General features: G+C 39.1%; 2 protein-coding genes across 4 annotated transcripts; both read right to left on the bottom strand.

Moving 5' to 3' along the window:
• Nucleotides 1-655: 655 nt before the first annotated feature.
• nt5c3a (5'-nucleotidase, cytosolic IIIA) lies at nt 656-9,190 on the bottom strand. Of its 2 annotated transcripts, none has more exons than XM_087813134.1 (8): nt 9,015-9,190; nt 4,788-4,886; nt 3,158-3,227; nt 2,954-3,086; nt 2,807-2,896; nt 1,920-2,082; nt 1,659-1,859; nt 656-1,591 (listed from the first exon to the last, which is right to left on the bottom strand). In XM_087813134.1, exons 1-8 carry the CDS (start codon nt 9,156-9,158, stop codon nt 1,490-1,492), a joined length of 1,002 nt encoding a protein of 333 aa, XP_087669260.1. In that variant the 5' UTR covers nt 9,159-9,190; the 3' UTR covers nt 656-1,489. The 2 variants fall into 2 exon arrangements, with proteins under 2 accessions (XP_087669260.1, XP_087669261.1); XM_087813135.1 differs by lacking the exon at nt 9,015-9,190 and adding an exon at nt 5,471-5,558.
• Nucleotides 9,191-11,802: 2,612 nt separating this feature from the next.
• Nucleotides 11,803-14,711, bottom strand: dctn3 (dynactin 3 (p22)). 2 transcript variants are annotated; one of them, XM_087812565.1, is made up of 7 exons: nt 14,578-14,711; nt 14,008-14,092; nt 13,308-13,394; nt 12,960-13,043; nt 12,831-12,889; nt 12,115-12,174; nt 11,803-12,038 (listed from the first exon to the last, which is right to left on the bottom strand). In XM_087812565.1, the coding sequence occupies exons 1-7, from the start codon at nt 14,677-14,679 to the stop codon at nt 11,949-11,951; spliced, it is 567 nt and encodes a 188-aa protein (XP_087668691.1). In that variant the 5' UTR covers nt 14,680-14,711; the 3' UTR covers nt 11,803-11,948. The 2 variants fall into 2 exon arrangements, with proteins under 2 accessions (XP_087668691.1, XP_087668693.1); XM_087812567.1 differs by having other exon boundaries at nt 12,115-12,168.
• Nucleotides 14,712-16,750: the final 2,039 nt, after the last annotated feature.

Here is a 16,750-nt window from a genome sequence, read left to right as displayed (position 1 = left end):
TCTCATCAGAAATATATATATTTGTTTAGGTAATCATGTGTTGGACATACATATTTTCTCATCATAAACTAATATTTGTACAACTAACTTTGTAATAAATGCATTTTTGTACGACTAATCTCTCAAATGCATTTCTTTCGATCTTAATCTCGTAATAAATGCTTTTTTGTACAACTAACCTCATAATAAATGTGTTTTTGTTCAACTAATCTCGCAATAAATGCATTTTTGTACAACTTACCTCATAATAAATGCATTTTGTACGACTAACCTCGTAATAAATGCATTTTTTACGACTAACCTCATAATGAACGCATTTTTGTTCAACTAATCGCGTAATAAATGCATTTTTTTTGTAGCACTAACGAAATCTAGAACATACATTTCTATATACGATGCATTATGACACTCGTGGAGGCCATAGGAGGGTAAACGTCTGTCAAAATGACAACATTCAGATGGTTTACTTGATGGACGTGGCTGTGCAAGCACGGCTGTCCCATAGAAGAAATAAAATCATGTGAGTGTAAATGAGATCTTTGGCAGAGAACAGCACTCTCAGAGTAATTTGTCAAATGTTCCTGTTAAACACCTTGGCTCGCTTCACCTGACTTCAATCAAAACATTTACCTTGAATCCAAAAAAGAAAAGAAAAAACGACTCAAATAAAGTTTATGAAAATAAAGGAGCATTTGCTCCAATCACACAGTATCAACTGGTAGTCAGCGGAACCACATGCAAGTTCGTAATTCGACAGGTTAGAGCTCCAGTCAAGTAAGTCATGGGAGTTTCAACAACTTGTTCAGAAGTTGTGGCTGAAATGTTGACTGAGTTAGTCTTTTGATGAACAAGTCTTAGGTTTTATAGCCAATTTAAAGTCAGTCTGATTCACGAACCAGTGAAAGATGAAACCTACACCATACGCTAGTTAATGAGTCAAACAACAAGTCACCAATTTATTGAGGTGGAACTTAATGACTTCGAGTCACCGACTTGTCAAGTGGTCCAGAAGTAAAGAACTTGTTTCCATCCCATGTGAGTGTTGGAGTCATGAGTTCATGAGGTAGAGCTTGTCCATTCATGAGGTGGATTTTGCCGTCAAAAGTCAAGTGAACAAGTCGTGAAAAGGGTGTTTGACCTGTTAAAAGAGTTGAGGAGTGACGGAGCTGAAACATTTAAAACTCAATCAACGTCAGTGACGTGTTAAAAGTGTCGAGTTACAACGACCTGCATGCGTTCAGCAATTCTCAGCAGGATTTCAGACGAGTCAGCAAGTCGTCGGTCAGAAAGTAACAAACGCAAGATGAGTCTCTGAGCTGCGGTGAGGAGGCGGGCCTTCTCCATACAGGTTCAGGACTGGAATAAACTTGAGCGCCACCTGCAGGTCGACAATCAACGTGGCTAGATCGTGAGGAGTCACATGATTGTCTCGCCACTCTCAGAACACAAAACGGTTGAGTCATTAGAAAAGTACGGGTCCGGGGCCGAGTTAAAGGACCTTCTGCAGGATGGCATTGGGCACCTCGAGCGTCTCGTCCTTCACCAGCACAATGTCGTACGACTCCAGGAACTTGTCCAGCCGCTCGTCCACCTGCAGGACATCAGAGATGAGACCTTCGTGCACTCCATGACGCCGGCGGGCGGCAGTGGCGACCCACCTTGTCATTGAGGAAGCCGATCTTCAGGATGTTCTCCACGTTGGGGACGCCGTCCGCCATAGTCAGGTCGCCCAGCGAGTCGCCCATCAGCACAATGTTGCAGTTCTCCTTCTGCTGCCTGAAGTAGTCGGTGTTCTTCAGGGCGCCGTCGTGCTTGTTGTACACGTGGATCAACTCGCCCTTAAAGCCGCGCAGCACGCCCTGGACGACCAGGACCACACAGTCAGACGCCACACATGCTGCCGGGGGGAAGAGACTTACGTTCTCGTCGAAGTCCATGAAGTTGGAGACGACCTTGACGTTGCTGTGGTAGACGCCCGCCTGCCTGATGATCTCCTCCAGGACGTCGCCGAGACCGGCCGAGAAGATGAAGACTGGAACGTTGTGCTGATGCAGCCGGTCAAAGAAGTGCTCGTACCCCTCCCTGCACAATGACCTTCATCATCATCATCTTCATTATTAGTGAATCACCCTCTTCTTCATTATCTTCATTATCTTCATCGCCATTTCATAATCATCTACATCACCATCGTCACCCTATCATTGTTATCATCATCATCATCATCACCTTGACATTGTAATCATCATTAACTTATCATCAAACCATCATCCTTATCATCATTACCTACACCCCCATCATCATCATCACCTTATCAACGAACCATCATCATCATCACCTTATCAACGAACCATCATCATCATCATCACCTTATCAACGAACCATCATCATCATCACCTTATCAACGAACCATCATCACTATCATCATCACCTACACCCCATCATCATCATCACTATCATCATCACCTACACCCCCATCATCACCTTGTCATTGTAATCATCGTCACCTTATCAACGAACCATCATCATCATCACCTTATCATCGAACCATCATCATCATCATCTTTAAACCATCATCATCATCACCTTATCAACGAACCATCATCATCATCATCATCTTTAAACCATCATCATCATCACTATCATCATCACCTACACCCCCATCATCATCACCTTATCAATGAACCATCATCATCATCATCACTATCATCATCACCTACACCCCCATCATCATCATCACCTTATCACCGAACCATCATCATCATCATCATCATCATCACCACCTTATCATCGTCATCATCCTCCTCACCTAAGTGCAGCATCAGAGTCTCTCACCACTTGGGGGAGTTTTTCCTTCTGGAGCCTCTGATCCACCAGCAGAGAGTGAGACTTGAAGTACCTGCACACGGGGTCACAGAGGTCAGGACGGGTCAGGGCGGGGTCACGGATGCCTCACCATTCCACGATGAAGGGGAACTTCTCCTCCATGCTGAGTTGCGGGTCGATCTCGATGGGGTAATACTTGTTCTTCAGCTGCAGCAGCTTCTGCCGACACTCCTCCGTCACCAGGCTGCAGTTGTCGATGATGTCTGAGGATCAGAACCAGAAGAGGGTCAGAACCACGGCAGGACCGGAACCAGCACTGGGCTGAAGGACTCACTGTGACACGTCGGACAACGTTTGCCGTTGACGGAGAATCTGCTCAAGGTCATGTCGAAGTCTGTGATGATCTGTGGGTCACACACACACACACACACACACACACACACTCAGATTTTCTGCCCTCTGAGGTGCCAAAACATCATATGAAACGTCCAACCTTGACTTTTGGTGACTTTTTCAACTAGTTTAAAAAAAACAAAAACAAAAAAAATTGGTCCCTTCTCCTATTTGGCATAATTTATAACATGTTTTACATTGATTGACAAAATCCAAAAGCTTTTGGAAATATATTTCGATCACGAAATTCAAACGATGTTGTCCGGACATGTTTTATTTTATCAATATCATCAGGGGCGACCATCAAGAAAACAGAATTTTGGTACTTTTATTTTGAAACCATCTCAAGTTTGGGATTTTGTATCAGTCAGACACGTTAGAAAGTCAGTAGTATATTCCGTTCCATGAAACTTGGAATATACACATATATATATATATATATATATATATATATATTTTCTTCTTCTCTTTTTTAACTTGAAAATGTCATATTGGGTTACCCAGGGTGAACCCACATGTAGGACGACCAAGAGCGATAGATAAATGTACTGTATTTGTAGTTATTATTCACTATATTTTAAACATTAATTATATATTCTAAGTTATTGTTCAAGTATAATAACTTAGTAGTATATTTTACCATATTTTTCCTAAATCCAGCCATTTTCAATTCTTTGTTTTATATTATTGTACAATCAGACCCAGTACAGAATAAGAATTCTGTGTCAATCAAAAACATAGTTTAGACTGTATTTTACAAGAAACTCTAATTTTTTTATTTGGTCACTTGTACGTCATCATCACCAAAACAAAATAAAAGATCAAAAAATAATTCTTACAAAGCCACTCACGGAGCTCAATGTGCTTTACAACATTGATGACAACGGATGATCACTTGTGTCACTTGAGTGTGGTTCAAAACGCTCAAGTTTGCTCTTCACAGATAACTCGGCCTTTATTAGGATTCTGCAAGAAATCAAATGAATGTGTTGAACTTAAACTATTGTTTATGTTCTTCTTCGTCGTCATATTGGGAACAGAATGGCTGCCCTGGGGCTTGTTTCAGTTTTCCTATTGCTTATTTTATTCGTTATCTTATTTATTTTATTCTGTACCGACACCACTGAAAAACCCAGTGTTTACTAAACTGGCCATAAAGGTTTCTGATTTTAAATGAGATGCAGTTTTGCTGAAATTTGGGGCGACCAACTGTCATGAGGGGTAACCAACCAATATAAAAAGTTAAGATATTTACTACCAATTTATATATTTATAAGTCAATTCAGTTTTATGGTTTTCAGGTTAATGTGTGTGTTATAACTGCATAACAAAAAAGACTTTATAGACTAAAATTATGAAATCATGGTTTTCATTTAAAGAAAGGTCGTGGTGATGAAATGATGTTAAACTATGTTAAATGGTAAAAAACACTTAAATCACTGATTTCTATTTTTTTTAAAGACAATCAAAATGTGTAACAATGATATTTCAAAATGATTATCTGTCAATGACCAAGACACGCATGCGTGAGATTGTGTGGGACTCCACCATGGAACTCGTGGACCTGGTACCTGAAGTTTGGAGGCTCCTCCTTTGATGAGGCCACAGATGATCTGCTCCACCCGCTCCGGGTCTTTCATATGGACCGTCGACTTCTCAAACTGTGGCATCTGGATCAGAGAAGAGTCAGAGATGGGGCGAGTCAGAGACTTTCTACAGTTTCTGTATGTTTTCATAAACATTTTTCCAGCCAAAGCCGACAAGTGACCCCAGAACATTCTGATCCACCGCCTAACTGTGCGTGCATATGTGTATCTGAGTGTGTATGTGTGTGTGTGTGTGTGTGTGTGTGTGTGTGTGTGTGCAGATCTAGACGTGTGCGAACATCATGTTCTCCTGAGGGTTTAGAATCTGTTGCATAACAGGCTCGACCACGAAGAAACCTGACACCTGTTGACACACTTTAAAGACCTGAACTCTGGGTTGGTCTCAGCTGCTGTCAAACCCGTCAATAGACTGATCATTTAGTACAGAAAAATAGTCACACACATATAGGCACAACCACACATGTACACAAACAGACATATGCACACACACACAAACACATACACACATGCACAGAGAAAATGAGAACACACACAAAGACACACCACATACACTTGCATACCAACACTTATATGCTAACACAAACACACACGCATGCACACATTTGAAGTACACACACACACACACACACAGGTGCACACACACTCACCTCCGGTTCGTGGGCTCAACAACAAAAAAAAAAGCAAGGAAGCGTTTTGCTCTCAGTCGAAGACTTTTATTCTCTCACAAAGGCGTCGCCCCAAACACTCGACACAGGCCACGCCCCCCACAGTCACACACACATACTTGTAAACTCTGACACATGTCAACAAGAACAAAAATAGATGGAATGCGGTCACTGACATTTAAATCTGTCCATTCATGTGACCTTTCACCTCCAACACAACCAGTGCTGACTAAACACATGCACATAAACACATGACATACACACACACAACATACACACATAGTAAACAGTTTTACAACAGCTGAGTAACACACACACACACACACACACACACACGCACACAGATCATTTATGTATCAGTTAATATTATGACCCATGTCATAGTGTCCTCAAGGTTTTTCTGGAAATGTTTTAATTGTTTTCCGTTCACTTTAATATTCTTCCACATGTGTGTGTCGTACTAGGCATGTAATAAAATATTTATATACTTAAATACTACAATGTTTTTATTCGTGAAATTGTATCAGTATTCAACAACAACGAATAGTTTTGTTAAGGTGTTTTTTTATTTTTCATATTTTATTTTTAATCATATTTCCTTTATGGTTTACATTTTAATAAAGTGTGTGTAAAAGAAAATAGTTTGTTTTGGTTTTATTCACAATAAACAAATATTTATGGTGTTTGTTCATTTTTGTTTTTCCAATTAAACTTCCGGACACTAGATGGCAGCAGTTTTTATATCCTCCGCAGCTAAAGGAAGAATGAAATCCCGTGAGGACTGAGGACAAGAGGATGCAGTCGACTCCAGACATTTCATATTTTAGTCTCACCAAGAACAGTTGTTCTGGTTCTGCCTGTGAAGCTTCCAGCTTGTGTTCCTCAACATCGGCTTGAAATGTTGTCTCTCCAGTTGTACCAGCATTGGAGACTTTTTTCAAACCCAGGATTTGCAACATATTTCCCCACTCTCAGTACAAGACCGCAGGTCGTTCCTCTTGACAGTCCTCATGGGTGTGTATTGTCAAGAATCTGTTGACAAAAGACGTCCATTTTGCGCCTAAAGCTCAATCAACGTTCTATTTGATCAGCGAGGGATTCCTTCCCAGAAAAATTTCACAGACTGTGTACGTCGTTCCTTCTTCTTCCCAACACACTGTAGTCTTGACTTGTGGTGCTGGGAGACTGTACCCCCCTCCCTTCCCTCCTATGTGTTTCATCATGTTGTAAACGTCTGTATATGTGCTTTTTATGTGCGGGTGTGTTTTGTTTGTATCCATGCACTGCGCCCCCTTCAGGAGCAGAGCAAGGATGCCCATTTTTTCCATCCAAGTTTTGTATTGTGGAAATGGCTGCCTTTGTGTTTGACTTACATTAGTGGCAACAAAAATGTTACTGATTTTGACATGATACGTATCACGATACAGGGTCAACAGTTTGATTTATTGTGATATTGTGCTTTACTTGGTTTTGAAACCAAAATCTGTCAAAATATCAGCATCCTCAGTCATTGCTGGGATCTCGCGGGATTTCTTTCTTCTTTTAGCTGAGGAGGACGTAATGACTGTTACAGTCTAGTCATCAAGAGTTTAATTCTGATTTTTGACATGATTTGATCTGATTTTTGACATTTTAAGGCAATTTAAAGTGCAACTAATGTGAAAACCCAACACTCCTGACTCACTTGTTTGAAATGTTGAAGATGCAGCAAGTCCCTCATCATGATAATGTTTTGAAGTTAATACTATTAATTAGTTAATACTAATACTAAACCATTAAAACGAATACTATACTATTAAACAGTATAGTTCTATGATGATGGCCAGTGTCCTGTTCTATGCTGTGGTGTGTTGGGGTGGGAATGTGTCCAAGAGGAGTGTCGACAGACTGATCAGAAAGGCTGGCTCTGTGGTTGGAATGAAGATGGACTCACTGGTGACAGTTACTGAGAGGAGATAACTGAACAAACTACTGTCCATCATGGACGATGACAGTCATCCTCTCAACACTGTCATCAGTGAGCAGAGAAGCAGATGGAGCACGAATGCTCCTTCCCAGATGCAAAACTAATAGACTCAGGGACTCATCCATTTCTCGATTTGGGGGCAGGAGTGGAAAGTATCTTGACATTCTTTTCCATGTTAATCTTGTTATCCTTTGTCTTTGTTATTTGTCTTTGAGCTATGTTCTTTATCTTTAGACTTAGATTGTGTCATCTTGTTCTTTTTATTTTTCTTTGTTCTTGTTCTTATTTTTATTTGCATGAATAATCGGCTGTATTGCTGTGTCTAATTGAAAAACCAACCTGAGGGATCAATAAAGTTCTATCTATCCATCTATCTAAAGTTCTCCCCTGTAGCTGTATATGTCAAAGGTGACTGGTTTATGATAACAACATTTGAAACTCGAAATTTAGAGAAAATGATTGTCAATATATTTAAACATATGTCAGATCTGCAAACATTTCCTGCTATAGCCATATTATCAGATCTATTCTAGATATAGGCTAATATCCCACAAAATATAACAATATACATATCAATTTTAGATAATTAATAATTGAATCGTTATATTTTACTCATCTTTGTCATACAACAGGTTTATTATGCTATAGCTAGCATGGGCGTGAGGAAATCTTATAAATCGTATAAATCGACACTCAAATCGCACTCTTTGTCATTTTCTGAAACTTTGCGGCCTGGAGAATTGAACGGAAGGTTCGATCAAATACGACAAATGAATAATGAAGCTTAAGTGAGACGTAACATTAGACAAAATCATTTTAGTGAACGTGTGTCCTGACATTTATCAGCAGCACGATGCTGGTGACTCATGGGTGACGATTCGCCCTCTGATCACGCCCTCTAGTGGCGCATTTACGAATTAAAAATCGATAAACGTGTCAGATAACTCACAATCATTAACTGTCATTGCCAGTGTTTTTTTAAACACAACATAGAAATGTGTTTTTGTGTCAGAACAGAATAAAATAAAATAAGATGACACACAAAATAAGCACCAAGGCAGCCATTCTACTGCATTTACAATATTGAGAAATTAAATATTGGTGCATTCTTGATTTTACACAAACTCTACGATGTAGATTTTTTTTTCAGTAGCTATGTTACCATGATGTGCAGAAGCGTATGTTATACTTGAATAAGAACATATAGTTTTAGATATAAGCTTGAATTAGCTCAAGCGCCCATGTTTCACAGACTGACGTCATCCGACCGCGTCCGTTCAGGCGGAAGTAAACAAACAAACATCAAAGTAAAGGTCTACTAATACACAGATTTTAAGGTATTTTTTCGTTTTTTTTCAATTGTCCTTCAAATTAATAACCGTTTATGAATGTGTAGTGAATTTAGCCTTTCAATAATAATTTGCCCGCCGGTGATAAACAAAAAATGTGTTCATCGTTGCGAATGCTTTTATTGTGAAGGTAAGGTGGTTCTTTCCTGTTTCGGCCCTGCCCTCTCGCTCACTAGCTTGACAGAAGCTAACACTTAACGCTGTCACTCACCATTTCAATGATTTTGGTTTTCCTCCCAGCTCGCTTCTTCTTGTTGATGACGTACTGGGCCAGAACCGCGCCGCCCAGCATCGCACAGACGCCGGCACTGGCCGCCGCTCCGACCTTCACCACAGCCGCCCTGTCCATGAACATCCGCCGCTGCTGCTGCTGCTCCACCCGCCGGAGAGTCGCGAGTCGCTCCGAACGACCAAAGATCGTTTGTGATGAAGAGGACTTCCTCCTCTGACCACTTACTATCGTCACTGCTTCATACTCACTATACGATCATTTCCCAATTGTGTCTTTTTGTGGAAAATAAAATGTATTAAAATTAATTTTCCGATATATTCTTCAAGAACTTGTCTTCTCTAAAGCGGAGATCGAAATCATTTTGGATATTTTTTGCTGTTAATATTCGTAACCTAACTATCGTGTCGGACAATACTTGTAACTGTAATTGTTACATTATTAGATTCAATTGTTTTCAAAACACAAGATGACACAAAACATTTCAATAAAAAAAGCAAATGGTTCACCATCTGAAATGCTAAATTCAACCATTCTATATACTGATGGAAGTGATATATTTCCATATTGAAGTTTTAATCGTCTTCTAATTTGACTAAACAATATAAAGCGTTTTATTTTTTGTAATAATTGAAGCCAGTCTCAAATCTTCATTTGGAAGGAAACCAGACTGACAGCTGGAGTCAATGTTACTCCACTTCCTGTTCCACCATCTATTTTGCAGGATGTTTATTGTAGTTGCAGGAAGTTGTAACTGCGCGTCATCAATACCTGAAGTCTCCACCTCCAAGGAACTTGTTGTATAAACAAAGCGAGGCGTGATTATAGCTGTTTAATGGAGATGTCCCTGCGCTAGAGTGAACATAAAGTTCTTGACAACTAACGGAGAGTTGCTGGTCATCAGTGACACTTTCAACCTTGTGTTATGGACAGCCAGGGTTCATTTGCAAACTCAGTTAGAGGGCAGTACATCATAAAGTAGAACCCCTGTGTTATCTGGTCATAACTTCAAGTTCTACGATCGGCGCTTAACCCTCTAATCACGTTGCACATCTGCCCACTCTTCTTATACAAGTCTCAGTCGGAGGAAGTGTGGTTGGTATTCCCCACATTTTATGGGTAGGTTGACTGCACTCTGTTTGTGGCAAGTTTATAAGGCTTTCTCAGAAAGAGGCTTTGCACTTATCCTAGCACCTGAATATTCAAGTACTTCTGATCAGTAATGACAGTCTGCAGCTGGATGCTTCTCTGAAGAAGGAAACATCTAGCACCTAGATAAAAAATATTGCTTTTTGTTATCTTTTCAAGCTATATTTATTATCCAGTTCGATTTTGGTTGTCCTAGATATATGCATGTATGAAACGCGCTGTGGTTAGTGTCCTATTATTATTAACCAAATGTTTTGTTCACCTGTAATGAATTGAGATGGGCCTTAGCTAAATAGTTGATTCATTTATTAATGCAACAAGGTGTTAAATGTTCGGGTCTGTTAAGGTTTAAATGGTTTAGTTGGATTAAAACATATGGTTAAAAATGTTTATATTATATTAATGCTGCACTCCATTGGAGATTGTTTTTTGATAATATTGAGTAAACTAAGATGATTTTGTTAGGGTTTAAAATCAATTAAAATAATTTTAATTTAAAGGACAACGAACGTTAAAACCCAACTTTCCTTGACCTACTCACAAAGTTGTCTTCCTTTTCAAGATGCAGTAAGTCCCTCATCATGACCACGAGTTATTACTTTATAAAGTTCTCTTCCATCTGAAATGTGGGCGAACGAGAGGTTACGAGAGCAGAGTCCATTATGACGTAAAAATGGCTTCACTCCTCCTCAAGCCAGCTGTAATCACGCTCCCAATGTTTATACAACCGGTCCCTTTGAGGTGGAGACTTCTGGGATAGATGACGTTGCTTGACAAACCATTATGTTTAACCAATCCCAGCAGAGTGGGTGTGATTATGGTAAACAAGATTCAGTCTCCATTAAAATTAGGTTTTTCCAGTGGGCGGGGTTTAAGCAAATTTTCTAATGTGGAAAGTTCACTTAAAAGAGAGTTTTGTACAAACAGACACACACTCATAGAGGACCAAGATCAATTTAAGACACACTTTAGATGCCCTAAAAAGAAGGTAACTGTGTTAAAGGAATAAAGAACTGTGAACAAGTTTGATAGTTCACCCATGATTCAAGGGGATGCTACACTACCCCCTGTTAGTATCAAGATAATCCTGTCTTGTAGAGAATCCAAGTGATCCAGATCTTACTGAAAAGCTTTTTAACAACACCAGGGTTTGATCCAGATTAAAACTAGGATTGGAACGTCATCCAATATTTTCGGAGCCCTTCTGTCTACTTTGAACAACAGATGTTCAAGATTTGAGCCGATTACCTTCCAACCAAATGGCCCCAAGATGTCCAGGTTTAATCCTTTATCATCACGTGTGCAACTAGCCTGTGAAGTCAGTAATTTCATTCAGTTTCTGTGTCCATGTGAAACTGTCCTTAAACAATTGCTTGTTTGTTTGTTTGCATTTAGATGTTACACTACACATAATAAGCTGCCAAAGCAGAACATCACACGGCTACGGTTCACAGAATATTGGTCACATGAGCAGTCATGCATACTCTGATTTAGCACATTAAGGGATTTAAATTTGATATACTTATTAAATGCAGACAGAAAATAAATATTTATTTTATTGTGCTGCCGTCTGACTGGAATGTCCCTTCTGAGGCAGTAAAATGACAACATGGCTCTGTACCCTGATGAAAATGAAAACTTTAATTTTTCAGTATAATCATCAACTTAGAAGACAATATTTAAATAAAGTGTTGAATCTGGAGGCGTCAACTTTGTAGTCTCGCTCATGATTCGCTCTAGATCTTATTTCAGTGACGATGGGGACTGTCACTGCTCCAGGGGTCTAAGGCCTTGAGCCTCCTCCAGCTTGTGCAGCGTCTCCTCCCACTGAGTGAACTGCTTGGAGAGCAGGAACATCTGTGGAGAACACGCATCAGAGCAGCTCTCATGGAGGGCACTTCCAATAGAAGACAGTCGACCATCTTGTAGTTACCATCTTGTTGTACTCGTCAAACACCTTCTTCACCTGCAGAGACTGACACTCCGACTGATCCTGAACGGACGGAGAATAGAAAGTCATGAACCTTTCGTGGAGTTGATGTTTGATTCTAGCTGCACCTTTCTACTGCCTTCAGACAACTCCAGTCATTATTTTGATATCACTAGTTCTACCGCAATTTTTTACTAAATCATTTGACTCTTGTCAACATGTGACTCTTTGTGTCAAAATACAAAAGTATGAAGTAGTTCAAAAAGTGCTGTTATTCTCCTTATAATGAACATCTGAAATGTATGTGCTAGCATGAATACTAATACTGTTGAGCAAGGACTGGGATTATTTTACATGGAGTGGTCCAAACAGACGCACCAAAACTCTCCAAATACTTCCATTCTGCTTGTATATAATGTCCCTCTTGTATTGAAGTCTCGCCCTGGGAAATAGTCCCGAAGAAAATTAAATACGCCAATATGTTAAGCTTGTTTGTAGTAGAAGCTACAAGGCTACTCGTGCTACATCTCCTAGAGCTGCCATTGTCTGACGGTGGACTGGGAAGACACAGAGCGTTATCTGTTCGGACAACAACAAGTAAGCGCCAGTTGCTACATTAAACAAAGTACAATTTTGCTAAAAGAAATGACTGTGAAAATAATCCCAACCCTAAATCATCAGGAGAGCGAGTCTGGTGGAGGATAAACAGTAGAACGTACCTGCTGCTTGATGTGGATCTGTGAGAGTCGCTGTAGTTTGGTGGTGTGTTCGGGGACATCTTAGAAGACAGCAAGATTTACATGTTGAAAAGGTTCCTTCATCTTTCTGATGTGACCTTGAGGACTTACCTCTGACATAGCTGCTGTCCAGGAGAGGCTGCAGGTTACTGACCTGCTCCAGCATAGTCGCTTGAGATAGCAGGAAGTCCTCCTCTGTCATAAACAAACCATTCGATCTTTGAGGTTTGGTTTACCAACAACAGTTTGACCATTTTTGGTAAACTCACGACAGTAAGTAAGTAAGTAAGTCATTTTTATTTGTATAGCGCTTTTCCAGACCAGGGTCACAAAGCTTAAACAATCAAAACAATATTCAATAAAGTATATATTTTAAAGATCAAGATAAAACTGATAACACAACAGGAGTTCCAGAAAATCAAGGAAAAGCCTGAACAAATAGAAACGTCTTAATCTCACCTGCCAGGATGAACTCCAGCTTCATGGCGTCTGGGACGCTAATGTGATCAGTGAACTGTGGGTCCAGGTACTTTATCAGATCCTCAACTGTAAAATGAACAAAACTTTAACAGAACTTTTCCAAACACAGATGAAGCTCAACACCTATGAACATCTCATTCAGAACTATGAAAAAATCTTAACACAAAATTTAAAGGGAAGACTTTATCCTGGAACTGACATGAAATAATATTTTAAAATTTCATTGTGTGACGACACTGGAGAAGACGTGTCAAATTCAAGGTATCGTGGCCAAATACAGTACAGTACATTTAATCAAAAATACAGATACATGATGTTGTTGATATCGTGACACATTGAAATGACAGTGTTCACATTCATTTATCTAGCAAGTTGATACCTCAAATATAATCTGATCACTTATAAAAACACAAAGTCTACACATATGAAATTAATTCAGGGAAAGATCGAAAAGCAGATGAGGAGAAAAAACGGTGTTTCTCTTGTATTTTGAGTTGTGTTACAGGACAATACATTTATCAGTTGACACATGTACATTACACATAAATGAGACAAAGTTTGTCCAATTAGCTGAGAGTAAAAGACAATGAAAGGAAAGTCTGACACTGCAGTCCAGTTCTTTTAACACAAGATGTGATCAGCAGCCATTAATGTTGTTGATGTATTTATGTTGACTGACTTTTCTTGTGCAGGATCTTGACTCGCTCCCTCTTGTTGGCCGTGTTGGTCAGACCAGCCTGGATTCTGGCGAGTGACTCTGCACACTGGCGGGGAATGAAATGACACAGTAACTACAGATACACACCCATAATCCAAAAATATTTGTATCACTTTCTAATCGTATGTGAAGCTCTTCTGTTCCCTTCTCATGTGCTTCAGTCCTGACCAGAGAACAATTAGATGTTTGTTCTTGGGTTTTAATTTAATTTTTAAAGTGTGTTTTCGACAAAAGTAAAACAGGAAAAGCAGATTTACAATAGGCAAAACTGTATTTTAACATTGTTGTCTTTTCTACTTACTGACTAGTGCCGACATAAGGATTACTGGTACTGAAGTCAAATTAAGATATTTTGTTCATAAAATACATTGTAAAAAAGACATTTTTACCCATGTTGTATAATTTGATCACATTCAAGTATATTTTTGAGCGACTTGGAAGGGCGTTGACAGCTAGCATTGTTAGCTTGACTATGCTAGAAGCTAGCTGTATACAGTATACACGTTAAAAAAACAAAATTCGACAAACAACCTTGACTGGTTTTCCACTGTGGTTTCTTCGATCCCCGTAAATCCGACTCTCCAGCGCCTGAAGACGCATATCCAAGTCATCGGAGCTCATTTTATTCTCCATCCTGCTAGCTTGTCTGCAGACAACAGTGGAGACGTGACGTCAGCGTTACGCACTGCGTCAGTGAACGTAAGACATTATTTTATATTTTTTTCGGTTTTTGAAATTTTAACAAAACAGGTACAGATTGACAGAAAATAACGTGTGAAGAGATCGTTGAGTTTAATAACGCACTTGGGGCTCACTACAGCTCACTTTAGAGACATATTTTTTATTAACTTATAGTGAAGTATAGTGAAATAAATAATAACAATTACATAAATCATTCATGTTTCATTTTTGGTTGAGAACAGACAGCAGAACATTGGTCCATCACTGCCACGCGGACTTGTTTAATGCGCCAATGCAGTGCATTGTGGGTGTGGTATGCAGCTCTAAATTGTGATATATTTATATTTTATAAAGAACTATTCAGAGACAGCTGAAATCGGGATAGTCTTTCTCAAATTAACTATAAACAACATGTTTCGTCTTTCCTTACCCACAATTAACACTCAATTAATTCAATTTAGGTAGTACTGCCACCTACTGACCAAACGCAGAACAACCACTCTACTAAAATTCCTCCCCCATTAAGCCGTTTTCTTACAAAAGATAACATGAAACTTTCATATCAAAACAATGGCCAATTTCCTTTCCTTTCAATTTAACATGTATAATCTTTCAAATAATAACATTGTTTTTTATGTCGTTTTTTAACAGGATCAATTAACTCTGGCGACTATGTCGTGATCTGAGGTCGAAGGTCATTGTCACAGCGTTTGCATTTTCTGGTACTAATTCTACAATAGCACGACTGAAGTTCATTGTCATTACACAATCTCCTTCCTGGAAACTCCTTCCAATAAGATGCTTGCCACTGTGTTGTTCTCAGTATTATCTTGATCTTTAAAGTGTATATACTTTTTTGAGTATTGTTTTGTTTGTTTAAGCGCTTTGTGACCCTGGTCTGGAAAAGCGCTATATAAATAAATATTACTTACTTACTTACTTACTTATCCATCTTTGCTTTAAGGTCAGGATGAATTCAATCCAACATGGATCTCAGTTTCCTTCCTTGCAACATATAGTGCTGAAGAAAGACCTGTATTGTACTGGAGAGTTATGTGGTAACTCAAAAACATCCTTTACACTTAGGCTTGTATACTGCCCTCACTTGCTTTCTTAATCATAGACTTGAAAGTCTGAACTGCTTGTTCACCACATAAGTTTGATCAAGCATGGCAAGGAGCCTAAGCAATGTGTTCAATACCGTTCTTTCTCAGAATCTCTTTGAACCACTACCCAATTAAAACCCACAGCAAACAACCATCCTGAACACTCAACCCTGTCTTAAGTACCACATGCCGTTTCAATAGATTTTCATTGTCCATGTTTCAGACCTTTGTGTGTGTTAACAGTGAAATATGGTTCTGTAATTTTTCCTTAAAATGAAACGGATTACTCTGAAGATAATCATTCAACTTTTCATATGTCTTGTCACCAGGTTTTTCCGTACTTAATAGTTTCTCATCGAACTGTATTTCCCACTGCCCTCCAAGCTTATAGAAATTGCCCGCTTTCTTGCAGCCTCAGCAATTTAATTTGCCACCAAAAATTGTCCAGCACCTATAATAATAATAATAACAATAATATAATAATAATAATAATAATGATTTTTATTTAAAAGCGCCTTTCAAGAGACTCAATGTCGCTTCACATTAAAAACACACAATACAATAAGAACCAGATGGTGAAGGATAAAAAACAAAATAATCAAAAAAGGTGGAGGCATCAGATGGAAGATTTATGAGAGGTATGCGGTGGGGAACAGGTGGGTTTTGAGTAGAGATTTGAAGATGGGGACTGAATGTAAGTAAGTAAGTAAGTAAGTAATTTTTATTTGTATAGCGCTTTTCCAGACCAGAGTCTGTGATGACTTCTAATTGTGTTCGACATTGTCATACGCCTTCGCTTCCCATTTAAAAAAGGCTCTTCGTGAAATTGCCAGACAGTTTATCTTTCTTTGTGCAGCTCAGTTGTATACCATCCTTGTCGTGATATTGTGGGAAGATGAGGAAAGCAGAGACAGGTA

This window comes from Callionymus lyra, chromosome 17 (assembly GCF_982586985.1).
Source record: "Callionymus lyra chromosome 17, fCalLyr1.hap1.1, whole genome shotgun sequence".
Lineage (NCBI taxonomy): Eukaryota > Metazoa > Chordata > Actinopteri > Syngnathiformes > Callionymidae > Callionymus > Callionymus lyra.
Note: the sequence above shows the minus strand (reverse complement) of the source record. Positions and strands in the feature narration are given on the sequence as shown.

What these genes read in the sequence shown, in the direction of transcription:
- nt5c3a (XM_087813134.1), bottom strand. Translation starts at nt 9,158, where the DNA reads ATGTTCATGGACAGGGCGGCTGTGGTGAAGGTCGGAGCGGCGGCCAGT. An exon ending in AAACCAAAATCATTGAAATG is followed by an intron (nt 4,887 to 9,014) that starts GTGAGTGACAGC and finishes TCTCTGATCCAG; the next exon opens with ATGCCACAGTTTGAGAAGTC. An exon ending in TTCCCCTTCATCGTGGAATG is followed by an intron (nt 2,897 to 2,953) that starts GTGAGGCATCCG and finishes CCCCGTGTGCAG; the next exon opens with GTACTTCAAGTCTCACTCTC.
- dctn3 (XM_087812565.1), bottom strand. Translation starts at nt 14,679, where the DNA reads ATGGAGAATAAAATGAGCTCCGATGACTTGGATATGCGTCTTCAGGCG. An exon ending in CAAGATCCTGCACAAGAAAA is followed by an intron (nt 13,395 to 14,007) that starts GTCAGTCAACAT and finishes TTCATTTTACAG; the next exon opens with TTGAGGATCTGATAAAGTAC. An exon ending in GGACAGCAGCTATGTCAGAG is followed by an intron (nt 12,890 to 12,959) that starts GTAAGTCCTCAA and finishes CTGTCTTCTAAG; the next exon opens with ATGTCCCCGAACACACCACC.